Source organism: Abramis brama (assembly GCF_963993115.1).
Source record: "Abramis brama genome assembly, chromosome: 18".
NCBI classification, from domain to species: domain Eukaryota; kingdom Metazoa; phylum Chordata; class Actinopteri; order Cypriniformes; family Leuciscidae; genus Abramis; species Abramis brama.
Window position 1 is genome coordinate 4,519,842 of NC_139980.1, and position 27,493 is coordinate 4,547,334.

The window sequence follows — 27,493 nt, forward strand, 5'->3', positions numbered from 1 at the left end:
TAAACAAGTACATTTGAAAAAATATATATTTTAATTTAAGATTATTTGTTTGTATTTATTTGATTAATGATTGATAGATTCCACCTTGTTCTTGCAATGAATAGCCTTCAATGCTGACATGAAATTAAGCCATTTACTACTTCTACTCGTACTTCTAGTAGGTTACTACATTTGTTAACAGATGTTTTCTTGCGTTGAAGCACAATACGCTTTTTGGATAATCCTCAAATCGAGCTGGAGAACACACTTGAGTACTGCTGTTATTAAAGTGGAAGGGCCACATAAATACAAAAAATTCTTTGATTATTCCTATGAATCTAATAGGTGTGAGAAATATAATTACTCTCCCTACTGTTTTAAATCAAATCTTTGTGTTTGTAAAGTTGAATGGTTTTTGAATTGAGTCGTTGTAGTTGTTGTAGTCTTACATGTCTTGTTTCTATGTAGGCGGATCCGAGAGGGCTGATACGTCTCGTGACCAAGCATGTGACAGACCATGCTGGATGCAGTTGGGATGATGATGAGGAACTGCAGGCCCTGATTGGTCAGTTGCAACTATACAGTGAAAGATTGACAGACTTTACTCAGGCTCAGGTGCTACAGGGACTCGGCCGTGGAGTCGATGTCCAGAGATTTAGCAGCGACAACCAGTACAAGAAAGAGACTATTCTGGGCCTGGCTGAGTAAGTATTGTGTGCCCGTGTACCACATCAAAAACAATTATAATGCTAGTATATAGTGATCTCAAGAAAACAAGATATATATATTTTACATATTTTTGAATAATGGTAAAGTCATACACTCAGATAACAGGAATGGAAATTATGAAGTGACCTTTTGCCCAGATTACAATTTAGCACACTCTTGACATTCACAAAGAATGTGTGTGGAGTTGAAAAAGAATGACACATCTCCTACATCTTTTAATCTGTCTGTCCTCTGAATATAGCCCGGGACACACCAAGCCGACGGTCGGACGTCGGGCAGTTTTTGTGCGTTGGCCGACTAAGTTTTCTCAGTATGTTCCGCACGTTTCCGCACAGTCGGCTGAAATTAGTCCTCTTCTCCGTGTTTTTTCCGGCCGATTCGCCATGTTGAATCGGCATCGGGCCGTCGGTGAGAGAGAGAACTCTGATTGGCTGTTCAGCTTCATCGAGTATAATAAAAGTCTCCCTTAGTTTTCAGATGGGAGCAAAGGATAGATAAAAGTGCCCTGTCTGAAGATCTTAAAGATCTAGTGGATGACAGAGGAGTAAGAAGATCTCTAAGATATGATGGAGCTTGATCAACAGATAAAAACAAACAACAGAATTTTAAACTGAATTCTAAAATGGATCGGGAGCCAATGAAGCGAAGCTAAAATTGGGGTGGCATGATCATATTTCTTTTTCCCCCGAGGCGAGGCGACGACACAGTCGGCTTTCATCAGCGCTAGTTCTTTGGCGTTGGTTTGGTGTGTCACAGGCTTATGACTTTCTAGAAGAGAAGCTCATTTTTCAGGATTTATCATTTGATCTAAGCCAGAGCCCTGGCTTTAAGGAGCTTGATAGACCGTGTTATAAGGACTGGAATCACAGGTCTGGGGTGACTAAGGTCTAGCAAGATTTGGCGAAACGTCCAGTGCTTACTGTAGGGGTTGCAAAATGAAGTTCCAGCAGCTCAGGGCAGATCTGAATTGCAAGGGCAGCCAGAAAAGGGATCAGATTATTCTTTCAGAACAAGACAGATCAGGATTTTTACGGATATGTTACACCTGGCCTTTGATGGGCAGCCATTTTGGCCAAGATTAGACAGACCAAGACACTGAATTTACCTAATTAAGCTTGAATGTTTTAAATAAATAAAAAAATCATTAAAGATGTAATTGAAATTCTCTTTATATGTGTAAATATATTTCATTTTTCAGTTTTGTTCCTTTTACTTGTACTTTTTGCCTTTTATTTACCCTCTATCTGTCTTGACGGTCTCTGTCTTTTGTTCTAATGTTCTTTCTATCTATCATTCTGTCATTCTACCTATCATTCTGTCTGTCTGTTGTTCTGTCTACCCTTCTGTTGTTTTGTCTACCCTTCTGTCATTCTGTCTATCTATCATTCTATCTAGGACATTGGATGAGAGCGTGTATGGGATCTCTCGTTCTTTGGCTCATCGGTACAGCATTCCTCTCTGGGAAGTACACATGACGCACCTTGAGTTTCTGTTCACTGATAGCGGGTAAGACACTCTCTCTCACACACACACACACACACACACACACACAGTAGACATTAGCAGCGCTCACACTGAAAACAGATTTACTGCACACACAACACTTTTTCCAGAGGAATGAGCCTGCAAAACCTTGGTTAGAAGCAATGTCTGCAGCTTCCACGAGTAACAGTTTTTATTTCCTCGACGTGAGGGTCAAAAACCTGCAACCCTGAGCTCTAGAGGTGCAAGCAGAAGATTGCACGGATCGATCGCAGAGACTGGCTTCCAGTCGATCGGTCAGTGTGATTTGCCAGAGTTAGTTTAGTAGCGAAGGCAAGAAGCTCTTTGTTTTTTGAAATAGCTTTGCAGTCGGTTTTTATTGGGCTTTGAAAATCCACACACAAACAATGTGCCACCCGTCCTGAGCTCCCTGCATGCTGAATTTGTTGCTGAATCATTGTTCAAAGCCTGGTCTAATCAACTCCTTCTCCATCTCTCACCGGGTTTAATCACCCCGAATATCTCTCTCTCTCTCTCTCTCGCTCTCTCTCTCTCTCGCTCTCTCCCCCTCCTTCCCTCCCTCTCTACATAAACAGACACTCATTTGACTTTGCTTGTTTAGTACAGATTGCTTGGGTGAAACTGATTTACTGTGAATGTGAATTTCGGTTTGTTTTTTTTTCTTCTTTTTTTTATGTTTTCCCTTGTAAGAGTCATTCTGGCCCCTTTTTTATCTCTGTGTAGAGCATGACATCTCTTATATATACATGGGTTCAATTCCCAGGGAAAGCAAGAACTGATAAGAACGTAAAAATGTGTACGTTGAAATGTATATATTAAAAATATATATATAAAAAAAAAAAAATCTCCCCTCTCCATTCAAAGGAGTTATCAAAGGAGAATGACACCAGAGGGAGTTTGAACAACTTTGGCAATTACTCAAAAGTTTTATTGTATTGCAGTTTCTTTGCTAATTTGTCAGCAAAGGGGCCTTTCTGACTGATGAGGACTTGTAAACATATTTTGCATCGTTTATGTTATTTACTCAGTTTATATGATTTGCATATGATGTGGTTATATAATGCGTTTTCAAAGGCTTTGAAAAGGGGCAGTTCTTTGGGGGGGTTTGTGTGTTTTTTTCCCCTGGTGGTTTATTTTGTTTATTATGTCACAAGGCACAACAGAGTTATGTAAATGCTTTGATTTATTTTATTACAAGAGGTAATTTGCCATATTAAGCATCATCCCCAGTTTTGCGCAGATTTATTGATACATACTCTTGTTATTTGAAATAGTTACACTATTATGTAAAATATGAGCTTTGAAGCACAATTCAATTGGGCTACATAGAAATAATTGCTCATTTTGGTATGATTGCTTTGGCTTTGCATTGGATTGAAATCACTCAGATTTTGCCTTTTTCATTTAAATCAGTTTCATTCCATTCTTTTCAATTCTATTCCATTCTTACTTCAGTTAGTTAAATAAATAGTTCAGTTCCATTTAGCTCCAGTTACAGTAGTTCTGTTTGTATATGTATGAGCACATCACTGTTTGTTTCATGATATTTTGTACCAGAAATCTAGAGGCATTTATTATTATTATTATTAATATTTTTTTTTTACAAACTGCAATTGTGTTTTATACTCCAACTTTCTGAAACAAATTGTTTCAAATGTGGGATAGTTTTTTTTTTTTTTAATCCTACATATGACAGATGGTCAGTCCAAAATTATCTTTCTCTTTCTAAACAGCTGTTCTGTCTACAGTCTCTCCATTTTTTTTTTTTTTTTTTTTTTTTGCCAGCCTGCACCAAGTCATGTTTTTCTCAGGTATTCTGTTGTATATTCTGTTTAGGGCCAACTAACATTGTTGTTTCATTTGTATTGTTTTAGTCCAACAAGACTTTCTTTTTCTTTCTTTTTTCTATTGATCATTTGGCTTAGCCAGATTGTTTTTAATCAAATCAGTCACAATAGTTATGTTTTTGGACCAGCTGAATGAATCGGTTCTTTTCAGAGTTCATTTTATGCTTTATAAGGGACTGGAATTGGTAGGTAAGGTCACTTATTTTTAGATGTTTCCATTGGTTCTTTTTTTCAATTCAGATTAATACACTGCAAGGTTTCGGCTTTTTTCTGCCCAGCATGCTTTGTTAGGTGTATTATATACCCTGAGGATTCTCTTTCAAAACTCATGAATGGCTTCAAATGGGTTTTTATTCCAATTTTCAAATTCAGTATAAGAACCACACACTGCACTGCCATTATGATGCATTAGCTTCTATAGCTGAATGCATTTCGAGCCAGATTTTAAGTGCAATTTCAAATTGCTCTGACATTTTGTTAGCATCAGATGGCCTTTTTTGCTTTCTTTTTCAGGTTATTCATTAAGTTGAGGTTTGCACAAAATTTCAACCAAATATAGGGTACAAACGGGGCTAAAGGCAGTCACAAGTAAACCTGAAGTATCTTTAGTCTATTTTTACACTGTATGTAGTTTTGGGCATGTTTAATTTTGATTTACCAAAGGTGAAACTGGGACATATAATCAGGTGGTAATATTCCGACCAACAGCATGATTGCAGTGTAATATTTATTTTACAGCACTTTTACAAATATGAAACATGACAACTTTTCAAGTCACATTTCAGACAAAATTTGACCAGTTAGTTTTACTTTTTTTCCTCCTCCATCAAAAATAGTTCAAGAAGAAGCCACAGCATCAATTTTTTACATCAGACAAGTTGACCTGAGTATTACTTGGCAGCATGCATTAGAAAGTATGTGTACTAAGTGGAGAGAAGGCAATTTTCCCATTCTCATTAAAAGAATTGGGTCATCTATCCATTCCAGGTCCACATCAGGTTTTTCATTTCACTCTTAAAAACACACACACACACACAACTTTGCTCTGCACTGCTCGCATACTCTAGTCTGGAATGTCCCAGTGCTGCTGGACTCTGTCCATACTCTGGAATGCCATATGACCAATCATATTACAGGACTGTAACTAATAACATGTATATCGGAGAGGGTTAGTGATGGTTTTTCATTCTGCCCTTGAGTGAAGAATTCAGCCTCTGTGTCTCACTCACACACACACACACACACACACACTTTATCCGTTCTTGGCATTGTAATTGCAGCAGGAGACAGGATTAATGGCTGCTGTGTTTAGTGAAGTATTGATCCTGTTAAAAGCAGTTATTCTGTGTTAATAAGCAGACTGCAGTCAGAGGCTCCTCTTTCCCACTCTTTATCTCTCCCTGCTGCCTTTCCTTCCTGTAATTTCTGTCTGACTTGTTTTGTCTCTGCTATTTTCTTCTTTTCCTCACTTTTGCTCTGGACTGTTGTTGTTTTCCTGCCTGTCTTGCATTCTTCTCTCTGCATTGCTCTTTCTATGTCTGTGTTTGGCTGCGGGACATCGTGCCTCCAGCCAGTATAGTCATTTCCATTAAACATGTGTTAAGGTCCATAGGGGTTACGCTCTGAAGACAATGGATAGGTGTTGGGCTCTGTCCAAATGGCCACATGCAGCCTGCAGCTCGCTCATTTTGTTGTATTAACACTGAATATGATTAGCTGTAACACAATGTGCACATGCTGAGTGCACACAAATGTTGAGGCCTGTGTGTGTTCTATGAATGTTACTGTAGGTTGTGTCTTGCACAATGGCGTGCAAAGAGGGGGCTCAAACTTGTTAATTCTGAAATCTAAAAGTGCCCTTGTGGTCATTAAAAAAATAAAATAAGAACAGTTATTTTTATTGGAATAAGCATTGGACCACAGAGGATCTAAACTGGGATCAGCCAGGTTTATTTAATGCTAGATTAGTTTTATGTTAGATAATAGTTAATATACCATTCAGAAATTTTGGGTAATTATTTTAATTTAAGAAATTATTTTTATTCAGCATGGATGCACTAAATTGATCAAAAGTGATGGTAAACATTTGTAATGTTACAAAATATTTCTATTTAACATGAATGCTGTTCTTTTAAACTTTAAATTCATCAAAGAATCCTGAGAAAATGTATTAAGGTGTCCACAAAATGTAGAAAATAAGTATTTATTAAGTATTGCCCCCTGATTTTTTTTTTTTTTTTTTCGTTTATTTTTGCATATTTTTGCACTGAATGTCATTGACATCTTCATTGAGAACCTATGCATAGAGTGAACAAAAAAAAAATCCATAAAGTCAGTAAGTGGTTATTAGCAGCAATGACTGCAACCAAACATTTCTCACATTTGAGCTGATGTGAGCACTACTGTGCCATTCGAAAACTTGAATTTTCTTGTTTTTCAACCGTTTTATAATAGACTTTCTTGTTTCAGATCATTGTCTTGCATTGTCCAAAACAATCAAAGACGGACAATAACAATATTTAAAAAATGTGCAGACTCAGAAAAAGGCAATTTTAAAGTGGCCTTTTTTTCCTGCCCCTGTGGAGGTCTACAACCCGCTTATCTAAATTCATCATGTATTCCCTGCCCTGTTTGTGAGTCAGCATGCTTTTTATGTCTTTTCTCTCTATTACTGTGTACAACTCTTTCTCCAACCCCTTTTCCTTCTCACACGTCCACCCTCACATACAGCATCAGCAGACCTGCTGGAGAAATGGACTTGGCAGTCATTGAAGGTTCACATAGTAATTTATTGATAACCCAACTCTATAAAACATTTTCATGCATCAGAATTGCTATGGGATATTTCTCTGGTGCAGTAAAGCTGTTTATCTTTACTGAAAAGCCATTCAATTAGAACGAGGTGGAGGGCCAGTCCACACGCCTGCTTATGAAGTCACCGTGGAGATAAATTATGGAAATCAGGGCAGCGCTAACATAAAACATGACACCCACAGAATCTGAATCTGACATCAGATTTATGGTGGGTCAGTTACTGCTCAACATAGGCTATAATTCACTGCTTAAAAACTAAAAAAAAGAATTGGTCCTGGAAGTGGTCAGACCACAGTGAATAAAGTTTAATGGACTTTGAAGAAGTTCTTTTAGATTAAACAAAATCAATTCTCTCTCACAAGTGGGCCGTCGCAGCATATTAACTCGACCTTAATGTACTTCATTTGGTTCGGGGGACAATTGTGTGGGTGGGGGGGGGGGGGGGTGGCTGTGCATTGCCTTAATTGATTCACTACAAGCAGTTTGCAATGGTTGAGTGATCAATGCTTTAACAGACCTTGGTTACAACTGCTCATTGTCTTGTTTCTGTCACCTTCCAGTCTTTCATCTCCATCCATCTCTCATTTCTTTCTTTCTCCAGCCTCTCCACCAAAAACATCGAGGGCCGGATGGAGGTTCTGGGCCTGTTCGAGACTCTAAAGAGTGACCCTGAGTCATTCTACACACACATGACTAAATATGTGTATCCCAGTATAGCCGGATCCGACCAGCTCCGAATCCTCTTCTACTTCACTCTTCTGGAGAACTGCGGCTGCGCTAACTACCTCCCTCAATCTGCTATGAAGCCCGACACGCACATCAAACTGTTGAAGAAGCTCAAAGCCATCGCTGTCGGTGAGTAACAGCCAAAGTCTGAACAAATGGATCCGAATTCATCACGTCCAAAATGGTATTCAATCTTAAAGATCAGGGACCGGTTGCATAAATGGTCAAGACTAGTCTTACAACTTAGTCATCACATTTTTTTCTCTATGACTGTTCATAACTGTTTTAAGTCAGTTATATAAAAACGTAGATTGGTCTAATTTGATACTAGAAAGTAATACTGATTGTCCCTTGACTCAACGCTAGGTGGTCATACTAGTACTTAAGACACAGTCTTAACATAAGGGCTATTTTTATGCAACCAGCTCCAGGTTTGAAAACCAAATCAGTGTTTTGTATAGTGTGGCCAAAAACAGGCATTGAAATGTCTGTAAAAATCGTTTTGAAGAAAGGAGGATTCGATCGATAAATAAGCCGACCTGGCAACACAAATGAAGCGGTAAATCAGCTCCTGCTTGCAAGCATGTCAATCAACACCATAACCAGAAATTTCCCGTGTAATAACACATCTCTCTCCAGCTGAGATGACAGGAAATGGGTCGCTGAGCAATGAGGGTGCCAATGAAAGTAATAGAGGAATGTTAATTAGCCCGCATACAATACATTTTTGTTCTTTTCTGATAAGAGAGATTATTATAATGCACACAAAACATGGAGTGAGGTTTAAATGAGTTCATTAGCTCCGTACTCACACTCTCTCTCTCTCTCTCTCTCTCTCTCTCTCTCTCTCTCTCTCTCTCTCTCTCTCTCTCTCTCTCTGTATCATGCAGTGCATGTGATAATGCAAATGTAATAAATATCATTCACTCATATCTGCATATAAGTTGTGTACTTATGTGTGAGAAAAGGCAAGGAATTTTTTTTTCTCCAGCTTTACAACTAGTGCATGTGCCTGTTAATTAGTTCTAAATACGGTTGCATGTGCTTGCAGTTAGTAATAACATACCATAGAAGTGCTTTTTACTGTATTTTTGATCCAATAAATGTCTTGCAAACACTGAACTTTTGAACAGCATATCTATTATCTGTTACAGCAAATCTATTATTCATAGACTTATACTCAAATATTGTGGTTGTTATATCGCTAGAACTAATGATTAATAAATAATTTTTCAACTTGGAGTCTTGGAGTGAGTGTATTGAAAGGTCAGGAGGGAGTTTGTCAGAGTTTTTGCACCATACTCTCTCCTGTCTCAACTGATACCTTCACACTTAGTAGGCACCGAAAACACACTCTGTCGCATACATGCTCTGTAAAGACTGTTCTTAGCATCTGCCACAACCCAAGGGACAGAGATGGCACCTTCTTTCCCACATCTCTGTCTGTTTGAGTGTGTATATGTGTGTTGAATGCTCTCCTGGCCCCTGTCGTGAGATGGGCCCATTCTCAGAGGCAGGTGTTTCAATATTTAATGCCCTGATGAGGCTTTGTGTGTCAGTGTAATGTTGACTGTCTGACTTGATATGTCCTGGAGGCATGCCAGGTCTACAGCTATTCACATTGATTTACATAAATAGAAACCATATCGAAGCTTGAAACTGCAATAAATGTCCCATATTTCAGATTAATAGAGATTGAGATTGATTATTTTCAGATTTTACATTCACTATTAATAGTGGATTCCACTGTCCTTGTCCCTCTAGTGTAACATGTAACAGGAGAAATGTACAATTTATGTATATGTATTTTTGTGGCTAAGACTTTACATGAAGTGCCTATACAGATATTGATTTTCAACCTGAGAAATATGCACTACATTAAAAAGTGTGACAACTACTCCCTGTGTATATTCTGTATGATGCTGGAATCATTATGTTTTGCTCCTTAGGTCTGGACTATAAGAAGCTGACAGACGAGGATTCAGATCCTCTGAAAGCTCTGGAGCCGATATTGACTAGCCAGAACGTCCTGTCAATCTCTAAACTGGCCCCTCGAATCCCCCAGAAGGGAGGAGAACCGCTTACCTCTAGCGCTGTACATGCCACCTGGCTTCATAAACTGTTCTGGAAAGGGGATCAGCATGTCCTGAAAAAAGCCCCCCAGAGCGATCACGACTTCCTTCATGCCTATGACTCCTGTGCCAAATACTTTGACCGACTGCTGCCCGTAGATTGTGTTAACTTCTTGGATGCCATCACCTTTTCCCCTGAAGCAGCCAATAAGGTGAGTCTAATGCAGAAAAGGGGTGGGTCTTAAGGGTTTTCATTTCCAAGTTTGCAATCATCTACTTTCAGAATCCTCTCAAACTGCAACAAAACAATGAAATTTAATGAGAAATAATTGGCTAAGCTCAGAGCTGTATTGTTACCATATTTGCAAATACCGTGGAGTACAAGAATTGACAAATCAATAAATGTTTTTTTTAAAAAGGGCAAAGAACAATTGGCTGTTTTTTTAATGCCATTTTAAAGGTATTGAATGTGTATATACACATGAATATTTGATTCATGTTTAAAATGTTACTTAAATACAATTATATAAAATAATACATTAATCATTTTTAAAAAAAGCGTGTAGATAGATAGATAGATATAGATAGATAGATAGATATAGATAGATAGATAGATATAGATAGATATAGATAGATATATATATAGGTACATTTAACTGCATTTTTAAACCATCATTTAAATATGAAATGTGATTTTTAATACATTGATTCCCAGTCCTCCATGATAATATAGACAAGCCTGGATTTTAGGTTGGACAAAATACTTTACTGTACATGAAGAAAAGCCCTGCTGCCCACAGAGCAGATCAAGTCAGATACTTTATTCAGTACAAATGCTCTCATAGATTCCTAGCGAAGCACGGTGGTCATCCTGACATGTTTAAAGCCTGCTGCAATTAAAAAGAATCATTAAAATCAACACATGCACATGTATATGCCATAACTCTGTGGTGCGATCATGGACATGTTCATGTACACTAAGTGATGTGCGATGTTTTAGCACCTTTCATCTCTTCCATAATTTTATAGAAGGCTTCGATTTCTATTTATTTTGCCTGCAAGACACACGTGCATGCATAAAAAAGTCACATACACACTCGGCCCTGTGGCAAAACATCCTAAATGAGCCTCTGTAATCAAAAGGCTAATCGCTAATGCTCGTTGGCCCCTGGGGTGTTCAAATGATGTTATTGCAATGATTGTTATGTTGATATAATGTAATGATTAGAGTTTGTTGAAAGCAAGTTACAAACTCTCATTCCCATAAACAAACACCCACTCCCACCATTAAGGTAAGAGTGGCATTGATTTGGTACTCAAGAATGCCACAGGGAGAAGCAGCCAATGACATCCGCCAAGCCTCTGCTGTAGATTATGCGCGAACCGTGAGTAAATACAGTTTATGTACGCTTGTGGAAGTGATAGCAGATGAGCGTGGGAGGGGAGTGTTGGAGGTAAACGGTATAAGATGAACCCAGGCGTGTGGAGTGTTCTCACTGAGATTAAACTAGATGAGAAATGGGATGAGACTGAATTATGCGACTTGATCATTACTATTGTGGATTATAATAGTAGATGTGCTGGAGAAGAATGGCCCATTGCTGACTGAGCTTTAGTTCAAGCAGAAAAGCTTGAGCACATTTCACCATTTCAGGATGTGAGGACATGGTGAACGTGATTTCATCAAGTACCACATGTTCCTGGATCAACATCTTTGTTGATCCTGGAACAACTTTCCAATCAACCAATCAGATTTGAGGGACAAGTTTACAGTTTATGTCAAGTTTAGGCTTAGACCCAGGGTAAGGTGCTTCAACATCAGTGTTATTCACCTATCATTTCCTCTGATTTTAGGGAAAAGTTATGGGTAGAGTTAGGTTTAGGGGTAGGGATAGGGTAAGGACTAAATTTTGGGACAGGAATGTTATTCCAGGATCAACAAAATATGTTGATCCAGGAACATGTCTTACTTGGCAAAATCACGGTGACCGTGAGGACATTTTGTGTATCTTCCACTCTATGGGGTCACCTGTGGGTGACTACTACTGATAGAATTTAATTTCGGTCACTATTCTTATGTTTGTTTGTAATAATGATGCTGAAAATTCAGCTTTGCCATCACAGGAATAAATTAATGTTAAAATCTCTATATTTTTTAAAACAGTTATTTCAAATTGTAATAATATTTCAGTATTACTATTTTATTGTATTTTCTATCAAATTAATGCAGCCTTCATGACTTCTTTTAAAAACATTTAAAAAAAAACATATTGACCCCAAACATTTGAATTATGTATATATTATTTGTTGTATATTAATATTATTTTCATATATCCTAATGTATACGAATATATAAAGGATTTATATTTTAGGAGGGGCTTCCTCGCTAGGGAATCATCATATTTGGTTGAAATAGAAAAACATATTGAATATTGAAAAAAAAGCTTTCAATCAAGTTTTTAACATATTTATTCTTGTGTTTCTTTTGTGTGTGATTTTTGTATGCGTTTAGCTCTCTGTAGAGGCCAGGCTGGAGATCACCAAGCGTGCACAGAAGGCTCTGAAAGGCATTAGCGACAAGAGTAAGAAAAAGGGTAATGATGACAGAAGTGAAAACTCCGCCTCCAACTTTGACTCCGCCCTCACTCACGTGCAGCAGTCTCTCGCTCATCTAGAGACTCTGACCCACTCCTTCACTGTGTCGCTCAAGACAAGTCAAGAGGTAATCTTCAACACGAACATAAAATTCACAAAAATGTACTGTATCATCCAAGACAGATGTTATCTCTAAACAGAGCCTTAAGTGTTATGCAAGTGTCCAAGCTACTTGCTCGTTTCCTCCTCCTCCACAATTTCTCCCTTTCCTGACCTGTGAACAGTGTCTGTGATTGATTGGCAGGTTTGTAGCTGGCGTCCTGACTGCAGGATAGTAGCAGACAGTCCATGTCAGCCTGTGGTTTCTTTAATGCGCACATTGAGCCATTTGTATATGGAAATATATGGATTCATTTTTACAGCGCACACTTATCGAGCGGATACTGCCGTATCTCATTACCGACACACCGTCACCGTGTCGCACAACATGCTCCCGTAGGGATTTGCGCGATCTTGGAAACTGCAGTTTAATTCTCTGTTGGAGTTGCCTTGCTGCCTGCAACCTGCTAGTGTTAGGAGAGTTACTAACTTAAACTCACAATGAAACATAAGTATAGACAGGGCAGGGCAGAACTTGGTTTTATTCATCGATTATTGATTAGATTTTGAGATGTGGGCATTGTGCTTGAAAGTGGAGGCAGATGAGCGTGAGCTTACAGGTGCGGGTATGAGCAGAATAAATGTTTAGAGAAGTCCTACATACATCAGCCTGTCGCTTCACTAAATGATTATATTTGGTATCCTTTTTTATTAAAACATCCATTAATGAATAATTTGCAATACAATAATAAAATCAATGTGTTAGCTGAACAAAGAAATTACACTTTTAATAAGAAACTACATTGAGTTAGCGGAACATTATGGCATAAACACAGATTTTTAAGTTGATTACTCAAAAGAAAGAAAAATCTTTTTAAAGGTCCCGTATTATGCCCCTTTTCACAAGATGTAAAATAAGTCTCTGATGTCCCCAGAGTGTGTATGTGAAGTTTCAGCTCAAAATACCCAACAGATCATTTTTTACAGCATGTTTAAATTGTCATTTTTTGGGGCTCAGAAAAACGCGCTGTTTTAGTGTGTGCCCTTTAAATGCAAATAAGCTGCTGCTGGACGACCCAGGGGGCGGAGCTTCATGAGCTCGCGCTCAGTCTCTCAGGACAATTTCATCTCACGGAATGATGATAATATCAGAAACTCTCAGTAACGATGTTCATTTCGAGTCGGACAATAATACCTACAGAGTCAGAGTGCTGTATAGAGATGGAACAGGTATAGTTTAGTAGTTTAATTACGGTTATTATAACGTATTTGTCATCTGCTTGTATGTATCCATTATTTATTAATAGCCTACAAGTCTGCTGTCTGAATGATGATCAAACATATACATGATGAGTTTAATAAAGTTTATTGTACATCACACAAAAGATGAAGTGTCAGTTTTACTTCAGAAAATCACCGTAAGAGCTGAGTAAACACAGTAAGTTATAAGAAGTGCGCAAGTACATAAACGAATTTCGGTAGAGTTGAAGGGAGCATTCCTGTGGGCGGAGGTTAGTCAAAAAACTGTTCTAGTGACGTCATTAAAGAAGGAAGTAGAGGGATGTAGTCCAAACGGGCCGTTCACTGTAGGCGACTTCTGTTAAATAAAATATCTCGCTTGGCATTGAACTTTGAGCTTTATAATTTTACAGATATTATTTATCCTCTAACAGCAACATTACACACTAACTAAAGTTTGAAACATGGGATCACGAAGAACGGGACCTTTAAAGCTGCAGTCTGTAACTTTTTTGTGTACAAAAGCGAGTACATCATGAATCCATTTTCCAAACCGTGTTTTTGTCCTATCCTGAATAACTACCCTACACCTATAGTAAGTGTTTATATTCTGATTGTTTTAGACCGGTCGGGTCGCCACGGCTGTGGAGTAGCCCAGAACCTGCGTGACTCGTCATAGACAAAAACAGAGCAGCTCCGGCTACAATGTTCTTTCGCAAGACGCATAAAGTTCTGTTCATTAACCGCTAGAGTGCCAAAAGTTACCGACTGCAGTTTGAAAAAAATCGAATACATTTCTAAAAAAAAAAAAAAAAAATTTCTAATAAAAAAATCTATTTCAGTTAAAATCCACAGCTAGTATAACAAATGCTAAATTTAACTTATTTAGCTTGTAAATTGAATGAACAAATAAGATATTGCTCGTCACTGGCATTAGTGCAGTCATTGCTTATAGAGTCAAACATTAAACTTAACAGCATTAAAAACTAATAGATCTTTCCCTTCATTAAAAAAATAAGATAAATAAAATAACTCTTCAACATTTCACACGATCCTTCAGAAATCATTCTAATATGCTGATTTGGTTCACAAGAAATATATTTTATTATTATTAATGTTGAGAAAAAAATTGTGTAACCCTTGATACTTTTTTTCAGGATTTTTTGATGAATAAAGAATTCAAAAGTACAGCATTTATAAATAAAAAAAATGTAAAAAAGTCTTTTGTAACGTTATAAATGTCTTTACGGCAACTTCTGATCTATTTAATGCATCCTTGCTGAATAAAATTACTTTTTTTAAAACAAACTAACAATGCACTGATCCCAAATTAAATGGCAGTGTATGCATAGGATGCTGGGAAGCATAATTACAGCCTTTGTGCCAGAACTGTGCTTATGACACCTGAAAAGGCTCCGCTGGTTTTGAAGCATATGTGTGAGTGTGTGACAAGCTTGTTCCTCATGATTTTCAGTGAACAAACAACTTGTTCGGTTTCATACTCGTCTTCAGGTGTATTTTGCTAGATGTCTCAAAAGAAACATAGAGAGGCCAGTGTCGCCTGAGCATGAGTGTTTATGTCTTTGTATTCTTCTCTTGTTTTAGGAGAGCTTGCGGAAGTACAGTAGCATTTATGACCTGTCTAGGTCCGAGCGATCTAAGGTTCGCCAACTGGCTGTCACGATGGCCATGGACGGACAGCCCCTCGAAAGAATCGAGCAGCTGCTCGCAGTCGCCGTGGGAACGAGTGACCTATCGCCGAAAAGCATCGTCCAGGACGCCGTGGAGCTGATCGTAACTGCTCTCAGGTACAGCGATCTGCACTTCTGCCCATTTCTCTCCACCGATGTTGTTTTCTTAATATCACCCTCATTTTCTCCCTGTCTGTTTTATACCCTCGCTCGTTTCTCGTAATGCCTTCTCTTTCTCTCTTTCTCCTTCTCTCCGTCTGTGTCTTTATGGCCTATCCCTCTATTAACCTGTGTCAGACTGAATGTGTTCTTGCTTGATTGAGTTAAACACAATGTTGGCCTCTGCCCTGGACTCTCATCTCTCTCCTTTAAAGCTCACTTTCGCTCTTTTTCTTACCTTTTATCTCCTGCTTTTTGGAGGTCACCACCTTCCCTGCTGGCTGGTTCTTAAAAACACTATCCTTAGTAATGCTATCAGTTCAGAGAGTAGGGTAGAGCCCGTGTAGATCTCTTATTTTTCACCACTACTTATAAAAGGCAGGGTATTGTGAACCTATTTGTTTAAGGTTTCAAAACAACATTTAAGATCCCAAAAGGTCTGGAAAGACTGTTACTGTGATTTAATAATTTGCCTTGGTGGTCGATTATGTCCCATTCAGCAAGTTTCAGGTATTGAATCTTGCAGACATACAGCCAAAAACTTTTCAAAGGATTCCTGTTTAGAATATGTTGTGAAAAAGAAAAAACATGGGATACATGGATGACCAAAATGTAAACTGATAAGCCAAAACATTATGACCACCTGACTAATATGATGTTGGTCCTCTGCGTGCCGCCGTGGAACTTGTTGGTCCAGCACATCCCACAAATGCTCAATTCAATTAAGATTTGGGGAAATTGGAAGCGAGGGTAACACCTTGATCTCTTCATCATGTTCCTCAAACCATTCCTGAACAATGTGTGCAGTGTGGCAGGGTGCATTATCCTGCTGAAATAGGCCACTTCCACCAGGAAACACCATTGTCATGAAGGGGTGTACCTGGTCTGCAACAATATTTAGGTGGGTGGTACGTGTCAATTGGCTTGTCGATCCAGTTGCCATCACTTCCCGAGGTAAATGGCGCACACGTACACGGCTGTCCACGTGATGTAAAAGAAAATAGGACTAATCGGACCAGGTGACCTTCTTCCTCTGCTCCAAGGTCCAGTCCCGATGCACTGTGTGTTTACACATTCCTCCCATAACCGTCATTAAAATGTTGTGTGACTCGTGCCACACTGTTGGCTCGGACCAGACGGGATAGCCTTCGCTGCCCCTCGTGCATCGATGAGCCTTGGGCGCCCAACACCTTGTCAATGGTTTGTGGTTTGTCCCTCCTCGGACCACCGTTAATGAATTCTCATTGCTGCTCACCCGGAGCAAGCCTTTTCAGAGATACTCTGACCCAGTCGCCTTGCCATAACAATTTGGCCCTTATTAAAGTCGCTCAGATCTTTATTTCTGTCCATTTCTCCTGCATCCCACACATTGGTTACGATAACTGATTGTTTGCGTGTGTGTAAATTTATATAATCAATCACCCCAACCTATCATGCTTATTTCAAGCATTTTTACATGTACATTACTTTTGCATAATCTAAAGCTCACTTAAAAGTGAATCTTTTAAAAACAAATTATCTAGCTATTTAAAACTAATATTTTAATAACATTGTTAAATGTCATTTTTTAACAAAATTTTATGAATATCCATTTTTTTATATTGTAAATTATAATGTTGTGGTGCCTAAATTCACTTGTAACATTCAAAACATTTATTTATTTTTAGATATCGTGTAAAAGTTTAATATGGTCAGATATGCCATTAAAAAAATATCTTATCAGAATCAAACAGAATTTTATCAACACATCCCTACTTTTTTATTAGTGATTTGTTTCTTGGTTTCATTTTGCATGTGCTGTGAATAGATCTTTACAATTCCAAATACTTTTGAAAGTTTTTTTTCTCTCTCTAAGATCTCTAAGACCATCAGAGAGTTGGAATCATCATTCTGCACCTCCTTATTAGTCATTCTGCTTTGAGAGTCTGTGTTGATCAGACGTTTCAGCTCAATCTGTAATCAAGCAGGATTAGTGAAGGTCCCTTGAATCAGAGAAAATGATGGTCAGAAAAATTAAGATTGATTACAGTTGCTTTTATTCAGATGCAGCCTCCCCCTCTTCTCTCCTGGAGTGATTCATATTCTAGGTAATTGCTTAAAACGAAAGTGTGTCCCTGTCTTCTGCTGCTAATTACTGGTTTGTAGAGGTGGGCAAATGAATCGTTAACAATGAAATGATTTGGGTGCAGGGAATTGTCAAACTATTTTGTAAAGTTTATTTCATCGAACTCGGGTTTCTTGTGCCCTGTTTTTAACGGCATGGAAATTATCTTTGAAAGGATGTGTGAATCTGTGGTCTACCGAGCTGCTCATGATTGATGCTTATGCTTATATCTGCGGAGTGAAAGATTACGGTTACGTTTCATGTATAAATAATCCTTTAGCATCACAGTGTTCCTTCGTTGAAGGACACCGGTGTATTGACTGTGTAGTTGCGTTCAGTGGTGCAGTGAAGTTTAAAGCAAGGTTTTTAGATTTTGCTCCTTGCATCATAAAATTGATGATGCTAAAATTCTTCAATACTGAAGGGATGCTGAAATATTTAAATGCTTCTTCTAAATCTTGGCTTGCGGTTGATATCTGGTTTATTAATGCTTAAATCTGTTTCAAGATTAAGTGGCCTGTATACACTACAGTGCAAAAGTTTGGGCGTGGTAAAACATTTTTTATATTTTTGAATTAAGTATTTTATGCTCACTATGGCTGCATTTATTTGATCAAAAATGCAGTCAAAAAAAGTAATGTTATGAAATATTATTAAAATGTTACATTACCGTTTTCTATTTTAACATATTTTAAAATGCAATTTGTGATGGTCAAGCTGAATTTTCAGCTGCCGTTAGTCTAGTCTTCAGTGTCACATGATCTTTCAGAAATCATTCTAATATGATGATTTATTATTATTATAAATGTTGAAAAGAGTTGTTCTGCATAATATATTTGTGGAAACCGTGATACATTTTTTCAGGATAGAATAGAATAGAAATTCTAATTTATTTGAAATGGATTAATTATCAGCTAGGGTGTATTAAATTGTTCAAAAGACTATTAATTTCTTTAAGAAAAACTCTTACTGACCCCAAACCTTGGAATATTTTAAGTAATATTGTCATAGAAAAGTCATTGACAACTTTGTAATCTTTATATGATTATTATATTAGTATTACAATCAGAATGTAATATTTTAGACATTTTTAAGGAATTACAAATAAACCCTTTAAACTTCTTATAACCAGAGTACCAGAGGGATGTCAGAGCAATTCTTTGAATTTAACATTACATGAACATTTTAATGATGCTGCTGTGCAGATTACAGCGAGGGCAGAGCTGAAAAATGTGTCCCGACTAGCGTTCTGCTGATTAAAGTCTGGAGAAAATAAACCACTTATTGTTTTATACAGCACAGCCACTGAGTGAGATTTAAAACAGTTGTGGGAATACAGCTGAAGTAAATAATAGATATTATACAGAGGATGTTGAAACATGAATGTTTTGAAAGCAACATGATGAAAATTGTCATCCCCGCTGAAGCATCGCTCATGTTTTATTGACTCGTGATATCTCTTAACCAAAGAGATATGGTGAGGTCTAACATACAACAGCACTGAAGGAAACTGCAAAACTGAGTATTTGTTGACATCATGGAGAAGAGGACACCTCTGAAGAACGCTCTCTGGAGGCCAAAGATTATTTAACGCCAGACTGACAAAGTGTTTTCTGCAGCAGTAGGAATGAAATAAGAGAATGTTGGCATAAAAATACAAAGCAATTATTAATAGAAACATAATTAGGTGGTGCAGCCTCATGCGTGAAAGCATAACACAAACACCTTTAATGGAGGGAGACAGACAAGGGCAGAAGAGAAGGGAGGAGCCCTGCAGCTAGAACATCAGCAGAAGAGCATTAAGATTGCTCACTGTGAAAATCCCTTCCTTCGACGCACACACACACACATATACACACAACATTTACAGCCATAGAGCCACTTAAAAGCCTCAAGACATTGAATCAAAACTCAAGCTGTGTGTGTCTGTGTCTGTGTGTATGTCTGTGTGTGTGTCTGTGTTTCAGTGGTGACAAGGACGCCTTGAAAGATTATGCAGACCCCTTGAAGGTACTGGAAGGAATTGTTGCAGCAGTGCACACTAATGTACAAAGCGGGTAGGTGTATCCTTTTTTGCAATGTTCCTATCCCATTTACTATTATTGAAACACAATGTTGTCCATTTGACCTCAGAGGAAGGGATAAGATGCTAGTTAAAGTATAAGATTGTTTAAGGACACTGTATATGTATATGTATATGTGTGTGTGCGTGTGTGTGTGTGTGTGAGTTGCTGTGGGTTACAGGGATGTTTCTGCAGTTTAAGGGTTAGTTCACCCAAAAATGAAAATTATCCCATAATTTACTCACCTTCAAGCCATCCTAGGTGTACAGTATATGACTTTCTTCTTTCAGCCTAACACTATCAGAGTTATATTAAAAAATATCCTGGATCTTCCAAGCTTTATAATGGGGAACCATAGATTTTGAAGCCCAAAAAAGTGCATCCATCCATCATAAAAATAATCCTTACGGCTCCAGGGGTTTAATAAAGGCCTTCTGAAGCAAAGCGATGCGTTTTTGTTAGATGTCCATATTTATAACTTTATAAGCTATAATCACTGGCTTCCGGAAACGGGCATACGCAAGTCTAGTTCTGGCAGAAGAGTGACCTCTGACCAAGCTTGGAAGCTTGGAAGATCCAGGATATTTATTTTATATTAATTATTAGTTTGGCTGAAAGAAGAAAGTCATGTAGGATACACCTAGAATTATGTATAATTTTCATGTTTGGGTGAACTAACCCTTTAAATGGGATTGTTTGGCATGACATGAAGTAGTAGCAGTATTAACATGATACAAGAAACCAATGTTCTGTAAATAATTACACGTATTAATAGTGATGATCCCAGTAAAGAATTATTTTGACAAATGAAAAGTTCATGAGCCTAATTAACATAATTAAATGTATGTACGATCACATGTGCAGATACCACCTTTTTATTGTTAAAACATGGCTCCTCCTGTCAGATTTTTTTAGCCTTTTTTTGCATTTTTAAAAAATGTAAAACAAAGTAACATTATAAAATGAAAAAAAAAAAAATATGAGTAAGATTTAAATATTTATGATTTAATATTTGAGCACTATTTCTAGGTCAATAATCAAATGTACTTTTGTACAATTTGTAATTACTCTGGCTTGGCTTGTAAAACCAGTTTGTAGTATAATTGTATTAATTATATTTACATGTACTGTTACATTGACATTTGAATATACACTATCCATGTTTTTAAAGCAAAATCTCTTATGTTTACCAAGGCTGCATTTATTAAATACAGTAATATTGTGAAAGAATAATAAAATCATTACTCCAGTCTTCAGGGTCACATGATGCATCAGAAATAATTTCATTATGCTTTTTATTAGGTGTTCAATAAACATTTCTTATTGAAATCAGCTGTGCTGCTTAATATTTTTAAGATAACCGTGATTCATATTTTTCCATGATGCTTCAATGACTAGAAAGTACAAAAGAACAGCATTTATTTGAAATGTAAACATTTAATATCTATTTTATTTACTATCCATTTAATGCATCCTTTCTGAATTAAAGTATTCATTTCTTTTAGTCTTACTTGTCCTAGACTTTTTAATTCAGTGCATGCATCATCTGTAATATACTGCATGTGTACATAATTTTTTTTTTTTCTTGATTTTATGTAGTGTTAAGTCTATTTTACATTAATTTATTTTAGTGGGAATATGGTGACATCAGAGGACATGCTGGCATGGTTACGTCCTTTTTGTGGCGACGATGCTAAACCCGTCCGACCCCGGATTGAGGTCCTGCAGATCCTAGAACATTCATTCAGCCTCAGCGACCAAGACATCCACCTACTGGTGTTCTTCAGGAGCCAAGCCGTCCTGAAAGCCTGCTGGCCAAACAGAAAGGTGAAAAAATGCATATACCCACACTGGCACAAAACGCGATTTACACTTCACACATAAATATTATTACGTTCCTCCGTCTGTGACTCGGTATTAGCTCATTTCCTCTGTGAGGCACTGTGGATGTAATCTCATTTTACAGCGCAGCCCTTTGCGAGTTAGCATGTGCTTATAGGAATTGCTTGACTATTCTCATGCATTTAGGAGTGTGTGTGGGAAGGAGTGAGATGTATTTGGTCCAGGGATTACTGATTGCCTGCTTAGCCATGCTCTTTGGCCTCACCTCATGTTGCTTTGGGGATGCGAGCATGTCATTCTGCCATTTTATGTGGTGTTTGGTGTCAGAGTAAATTCAGGACTTGAAAATATAGAAGAACTATGAAACTCTTGTTTTCTCAGGAGAATGACCTTCTTGTTTTCCTGGCTAAACTTTTGGTTTACAAAAGTCAAAGAGATCAGATAATTATAGCTGTAATTCAACATAATTGAATTATAGTTTTTAATGCGCCTACAAGAGTGGGAGCTTTCCTTAAACAGATTTCCTTAGTGTTTAAAAGAAGAAATTAGACTTTATTTGTGTAAAAAAGAAATTAATCTCTAAAAGGATGAGTGGATGGATAGACAAATGATTGGTGGTTTATGGAAGTGTATTAATGAAAGAATCAATGACTTTTTTCTTCATTAAAATAGTTTTTAGTTCGTTTTCTGACATAAAGGGAAAAGTCACCTCATCTCACTCAACCCACAGCACGAAAATACATGCTGTTAATCCATTTTCCACCAAATCACATAATCCATTCTTTCACTAAACTTTTAATCATCCAAATGAATATTTATATAAGCAGACGCTATCAGATGTTTGGTTTCACTTTAAGAGGATTACTCTGCCAATTGTTTAATAGAATAATTAAATGCAACTTTCAGTCTTCAGGGGTTTAAAGCAAAAGAGCCCCTCAAGATTGTCGTTATAGTTCCAGTTTCCAATCAGCCCTTGATTAGCTTTATTCAATGGTAAACAACAGCATATCAAGCTTATGGTTGAAAAGAGCCATTTCTGGCATGTCGTGGTTTACGGGTTTGACTAGTTTAGAGCATGTTGAACATTTAGGATGGAGTCCTAACCGTTAATACCACAGATTATCACTTCACTTCCCTTTAAAATTGCCTCAATTGTGGTTTCCACTATTGCTTGGCCGTATCCCTACAATGGGTCTCCAGTGTTGGCAAAAGCTTTGTTTTCCTCCACAAAATGAATCATTTGTGTCTTTATTGTGATCTGAAAAGGGAAGGGAAATGAGGGGAGTCGTAATGAGAAGTCATGCCCTGAAGGAGGAGGAGTAATTAAAATGAACAGATTGCGGGAAGGAAAGGGGATTGGCTCCTTTTCACTGAGGCGTGGAGTCCTCGAACGGAGGCCACATACTCAGATGCCCAAATCCTGATTGGGAGCGCTGAGCCGGGCCTGTGCGCCCTGAGCGGTGGGCATCAGGCCACGGAGCGCTGCCGGCGCGTGTCTGCCTGCCGAGGAGCGGATGCTGCTTTATATCATGAGCCACGGAGTCTGGTTATCAACTGGAAGCCCCAGGTGTACGTGTGTCTTTATTTATGTCGGTACCTGGGTATTTTTGCTGCACTCTGTTTTTGTAGTGTGCTCGTTCATGCCCACAAGATTGTGTGTCTGTTAATATAACACTTCTACCCCCTGTATCCCAAACTAATCATCTCCTAACTCGCACGCCGGGCCCATCCTGCCCAGCACCATAGCAACCATGACTTCACTGCGTCTCAGGTCTCGCATCTGTTTGTTCTGTTGCGTGTTTTGCTGAGCTGTATGTTTCTCTGTTGTTGTTTACTTCTGCTGTGTTGCGGTGGTGTTTATCTCCCTGATGTGTGAGGTAGTACTGTTGAATTTTATCAAAGCCGAATTGGGGCCGTCGTTTCAGATTCACAAAGAGGAAACGTCAAAGCTCATAGAAAGAGGGAGAAGCGTGTGTGAGCAATGGAAAGCGGTTATTGCACGGTTGTCTGATTAAGGAAATGACTTTGATCACTGACAGAATGAGAGTGGTTGGACTTTTTGTCTCATTCACTTACTGTCAGTGGAATTTGATAACTCTCTCGCTTGCTTTCAACGGGTTTAATTGCTGATGGGATTCTAAAATGACACCGAAATCATTGTAGCTGTAAGGGAATTCTGTAGAGCTGTGTGTTTTGTTGCTGCTTTGTTGAGGTTGCACTTTTTCCCTCTTTTTCACAAATTGCCTTGACAGTCAACTCCCCACCTAAACTCAAAACGGGTCACTCCTATACATAGGATCTTTGGAGTTTATTCCAGTGAACTGCTAGATCGAGACTCAACTTTGGAAAGATGCAGGTATAGATTTATAAATGTGAACTTTTTCTTTTTTTTCGAGCAAATTTTTTTATAGCTGTAGGCTAGACCAATATATTAGCAAGCCAAAAAAAAAAGTAAGCAACATGATCCAGATGGAAATTTGAACTTGGTGCCCTTAAAACTGCTGCTACTGTTTGGGGTAAGGGTTAGTGCCAAATTGAAGCATAACTTCCATTGCAAGTCAGGTTTATGGACAACATTTACAGACTTTCAGCTGTTTGCAGTGAACAAATCAAACAAAAGTAACTGAAATAGCTCAACACAACAAATGTTTCAAGTGGTTGAAAATGCAACTTTTAATGACTTCTGCAGTGTCAATATTATTCAACCCCTTCATGGCAAGCGTCTTTAGTAGCCTACTTAGTAAAACACTCTGTTTAAGGAATCTTAGCCCGTTCCTCATGAGCAATTGTGTTAACATTAACCAAAATGATTAGATCCTGTAAAAAATTGTTTGTTGTTAGTTTATGATGCTTAATACATAAACTCATTGAAACTTATAACATTGGAAAGTGCTTAAAGCTACACTGTGTATTTTTTTAAGTTGATTCTTAGCAACAAACACTTTGTTCTTTCAAAATGATATGTGCTCGTTAATGTGTAATTACTTCTACCAACTAATCAAGTATTCTCATAAGCGTAGAATCTGCCATTTAGAATATATACGAGGGAGTCGCTCGAATGGCGGCAGCCATGTTGCGCCTCCATCTTGAAAATACATTAGCCAAAGAGGGACATACCTGGAAATTCAAGCTTCGCCTTTCACGTTTTGACACTCAGTGGCGCCGTGACGAATGCGAGGGGGAGATTACTCGCTATGGGAGAAAATCCTACACAGTGTAGCTTTACGTGATGTTAGTGATTTGTGTTGTCTAATAAGCTGCTATATGATGCATTGTTTGAAAAACTTGTCCAAACTAGCGTAATGTTGTAAATTCTCTTATTGATATATTTGACCTCAACAAAATATTTTCCAAAAGATATTTCAAAAGAAATTTGATTGAAATTGCCTGCATTATCTGTCTCTTTCTCTGGCAACTTCGGCCTGCGTTTTGAAAACGATCTCTACCCCTTTTGCATCGCAATGCCTTTTGTTCAGATCCTCATCCCGATGGCTTATGGCCGTGGATATTTGTGTCTTAATTTCAGCCATCCGTCTTAGCCTAACGGCAACAAAATGTCACGGTCCCTGTGAGCGTTTACTGTTCGTTTGGCTTAGGACAGCAGCTTTGTCAGTCTGAATTGAGAATCTTTATTTGGCAGCTCTCCGTGTCCCAGATTCCCTTGTTTACTTGGTTTCTGAAGCAGTTATTGATGTAATGAGTGCAAATGAATGTTAGTGCTTTGGTGTGCGTGTGTGTTTTTGGGATCAGGCATGAGGTGTTATCGTTGCCATGATCCTTTGACTTGATTAACTGGACTCATTTGTCATGTTTAGAAGCTGTCAAGTGTTTAGGTTAAACAGAAGGGTGTGTGTATGTGTTTGTGTGTGTGTTTAACCGCAGATCAACTTAATGACTAGGGTTAATGTGGTCATTAAAACAAGGTCTTCATTTTCCCTGGAGTGCATGCTTAGCAGTGCCATTTTAATTTCTTTATCTAGAGTGTGTGTGTGTGTGTGTGTGTGTGTGTGTGTGTGTGTGTGTGTGTGTGTGTGTGTGTGTGTGTGTGTGTGTGTGTGTGTGTGTGTGTGTGTCTGTGTACTTGGCTGCTTGTTGATTACAGAGGAAGAGCTAAATGCACCACATTGAAGCCTTCTTATTAGTTACTAATCATTTGCTAGTCTGTGAGGTTGCCGAGTTTATTTTATAATATTATAATTATTTATTCTATATTATTATTATATAATGTTTGTGAAAGATGTCTCACCAAGGCTGTAGTTATTCAATCAAAAATAGTCAAAACAGTAATTTTGTGAAATATTTTTACAATTAAAAAAAAAAAATCTATATTTTAAAATGTAATTTATTCCTGTGACGGCAAAGCTGAATTTTCAGCATCATTACTCCAGTCTTCAGTGTCACATGATCCTTCAGAAATCATTCTAGTATGCTTATTATGCTTATTATTATTATTATGATTACGTAAAAAAAAAAAATTGTGCTATGTAATATTTTGTGTGGAAACCATGATATATATTTTTTCAGGAATCTTTGAATCCTGAATAGAAAGGATTATTTTCATTAATGGACCCCAAACTTTTAAATTCTATAAAATAATATATTTTTTTACATGTATCTGTTTTCATCCAAATCTTTTTTTTTTTTTTTTTTATGTGGTTATTTTCACTTGGATTAATTATTCATGTAAAATGTGTTTGTATCCTGTGCCATTTTAGTGTGGTGAGATTTTTTAGACTCTACAGAAATATCACACACACACATTTATGTGTCTTAAAAATGTCAGCGTGATGTGACATCAGACCCACTGGCAGTGTGTCAGCTTCGGTCTGTCACAAGCGCTCTTGTCTTTCACACGTGTCTCTCTCGTCTGTCATTAGCCCCGCCTCCCCGGCACAGCCCGGGGCCACGCTTGCATCATCTCCCGCTTCACAGGCTTCAAGTGTCAGTAAGTTTCACTTGCTGTACTTTTGCTGCATTAACTTCCCACGGTCTTAGTGAGAGTTTCTCCACTTCTAATTCCTTGAAATTCCTCTAGTTTCAACTAATCTTTTTTTATTTTATTTTTTTATGACATTGTATCAAAGTCACTTTCAGGAAATGTCAGTTCACTCATCAGCCATATTTGCAGTGCCTCCGGGCAGCTATTTTGGGGATGCAAGACCAACTACTATCTACTTGAATAGGTAAATACTGAAATATCAACAACTGCTCGTCAAATTCACATTTAATTTCAAATCAGCAATAAAACCGAACATGAAAACTCCCATTAATATTGTTTATTATCCTCAAATAGCATTAAATAGTGTATGTTTCAGGTTTGTCCAGCCAATGTGTGTGTAGTCCAAAGAGTGTCTCAAGACACTAACTGTTTCTATGGGAACCGCAGCTTCTTTTGGCATCAGCAGAGACGTAATGACTTTACCAACTGGCGATTGGCTGTGTTATTTAGAAGGCAGGATTGATTGCGATATATTGCGCGCTGCAGTTTCTCCCATTGATAGTAATACGAGTGAACCTCCATCCCGTATTGTTCCGAATATAAGACGATCCTGATTATAAGATGACCCCCCTTTTTCAAGATGTACCTTTTGGAAAAGGATTTTTAAAGACCAAATCTTGTCTTTTATAAAGAAAATACCTTTATTTGAAAATAATTTTCATATGGTATATTTTTCATATTTAAATTTTTGTATTGAAACTATGGTAAATACTGGTACATTCACATTTAAAAAAAAATATATATTTTTTTTTTTTGGCATAGCTTAAAAATAACCTGTAGCTCATCTGAATTATATAACAATAACAATTAGGCTATCTCATAGTGAAAACCATGTAGCCTACCAAATTATTTTAAAATACCGTCTTACATTTTAAAATCACGTACGTTGGAAGTTTGGTCCCGTCAGCGAGGCACACAAACATGACAGTCACGCGGCTGTTAGACGGTAAGCTTTTCTTAGACTGTTCTTTTTGCACTCGCGATCTTCTAACATTACAGTCAGACACACCGTATTTCTTGACACACTCGTTT

The 27,493-nt window shown here is 37.7% G+C and overlaps 1 protein-coding gene across 2 annotated transcripts in view; it reads left to right on the forward strand.

The window, feature by feature from the left end:
* Positions 1–27,493, forward strand: part of nbas (NBAS subunit of NRZ tethering complex) — a 191,255-nt gene that overhangs the window by 115,640 nt on the left and 48,122 nt on the right. For both annotated transcript variants that reach the window (XM_084090565.1, XM_084090566.1), the window contains exons 41-48: positions 448–683; positions 2,104–2,214; positions 7,474–7,727; positions 9,548–9,882; positions 12,183–12,392; positions 15,209–15,411; positions 19,525–19,614; positions 21,252–21,447. In XM_084090565.1, the coding sequence (XP_083946691.1) occupies positions 448–683; positions 2,104–2,214; positions 7,474–7,727; positions 9,548–9,882; positions 12,183–12,392; positions 15,209–15,411; positions 19,525–19,614; positions 21,252–21,447 (1,635 nt within the window). The remainder of the gene's footprint in view (positions 1–447; positions 684–2,103; positions 2,215–7,473; positions 7,728–9,547; positions 9,883–12,182; positions 12,393–15,208; positions 15,412–19,524; positions 19,615–21,251; positions 21,448–27,493) is intronic.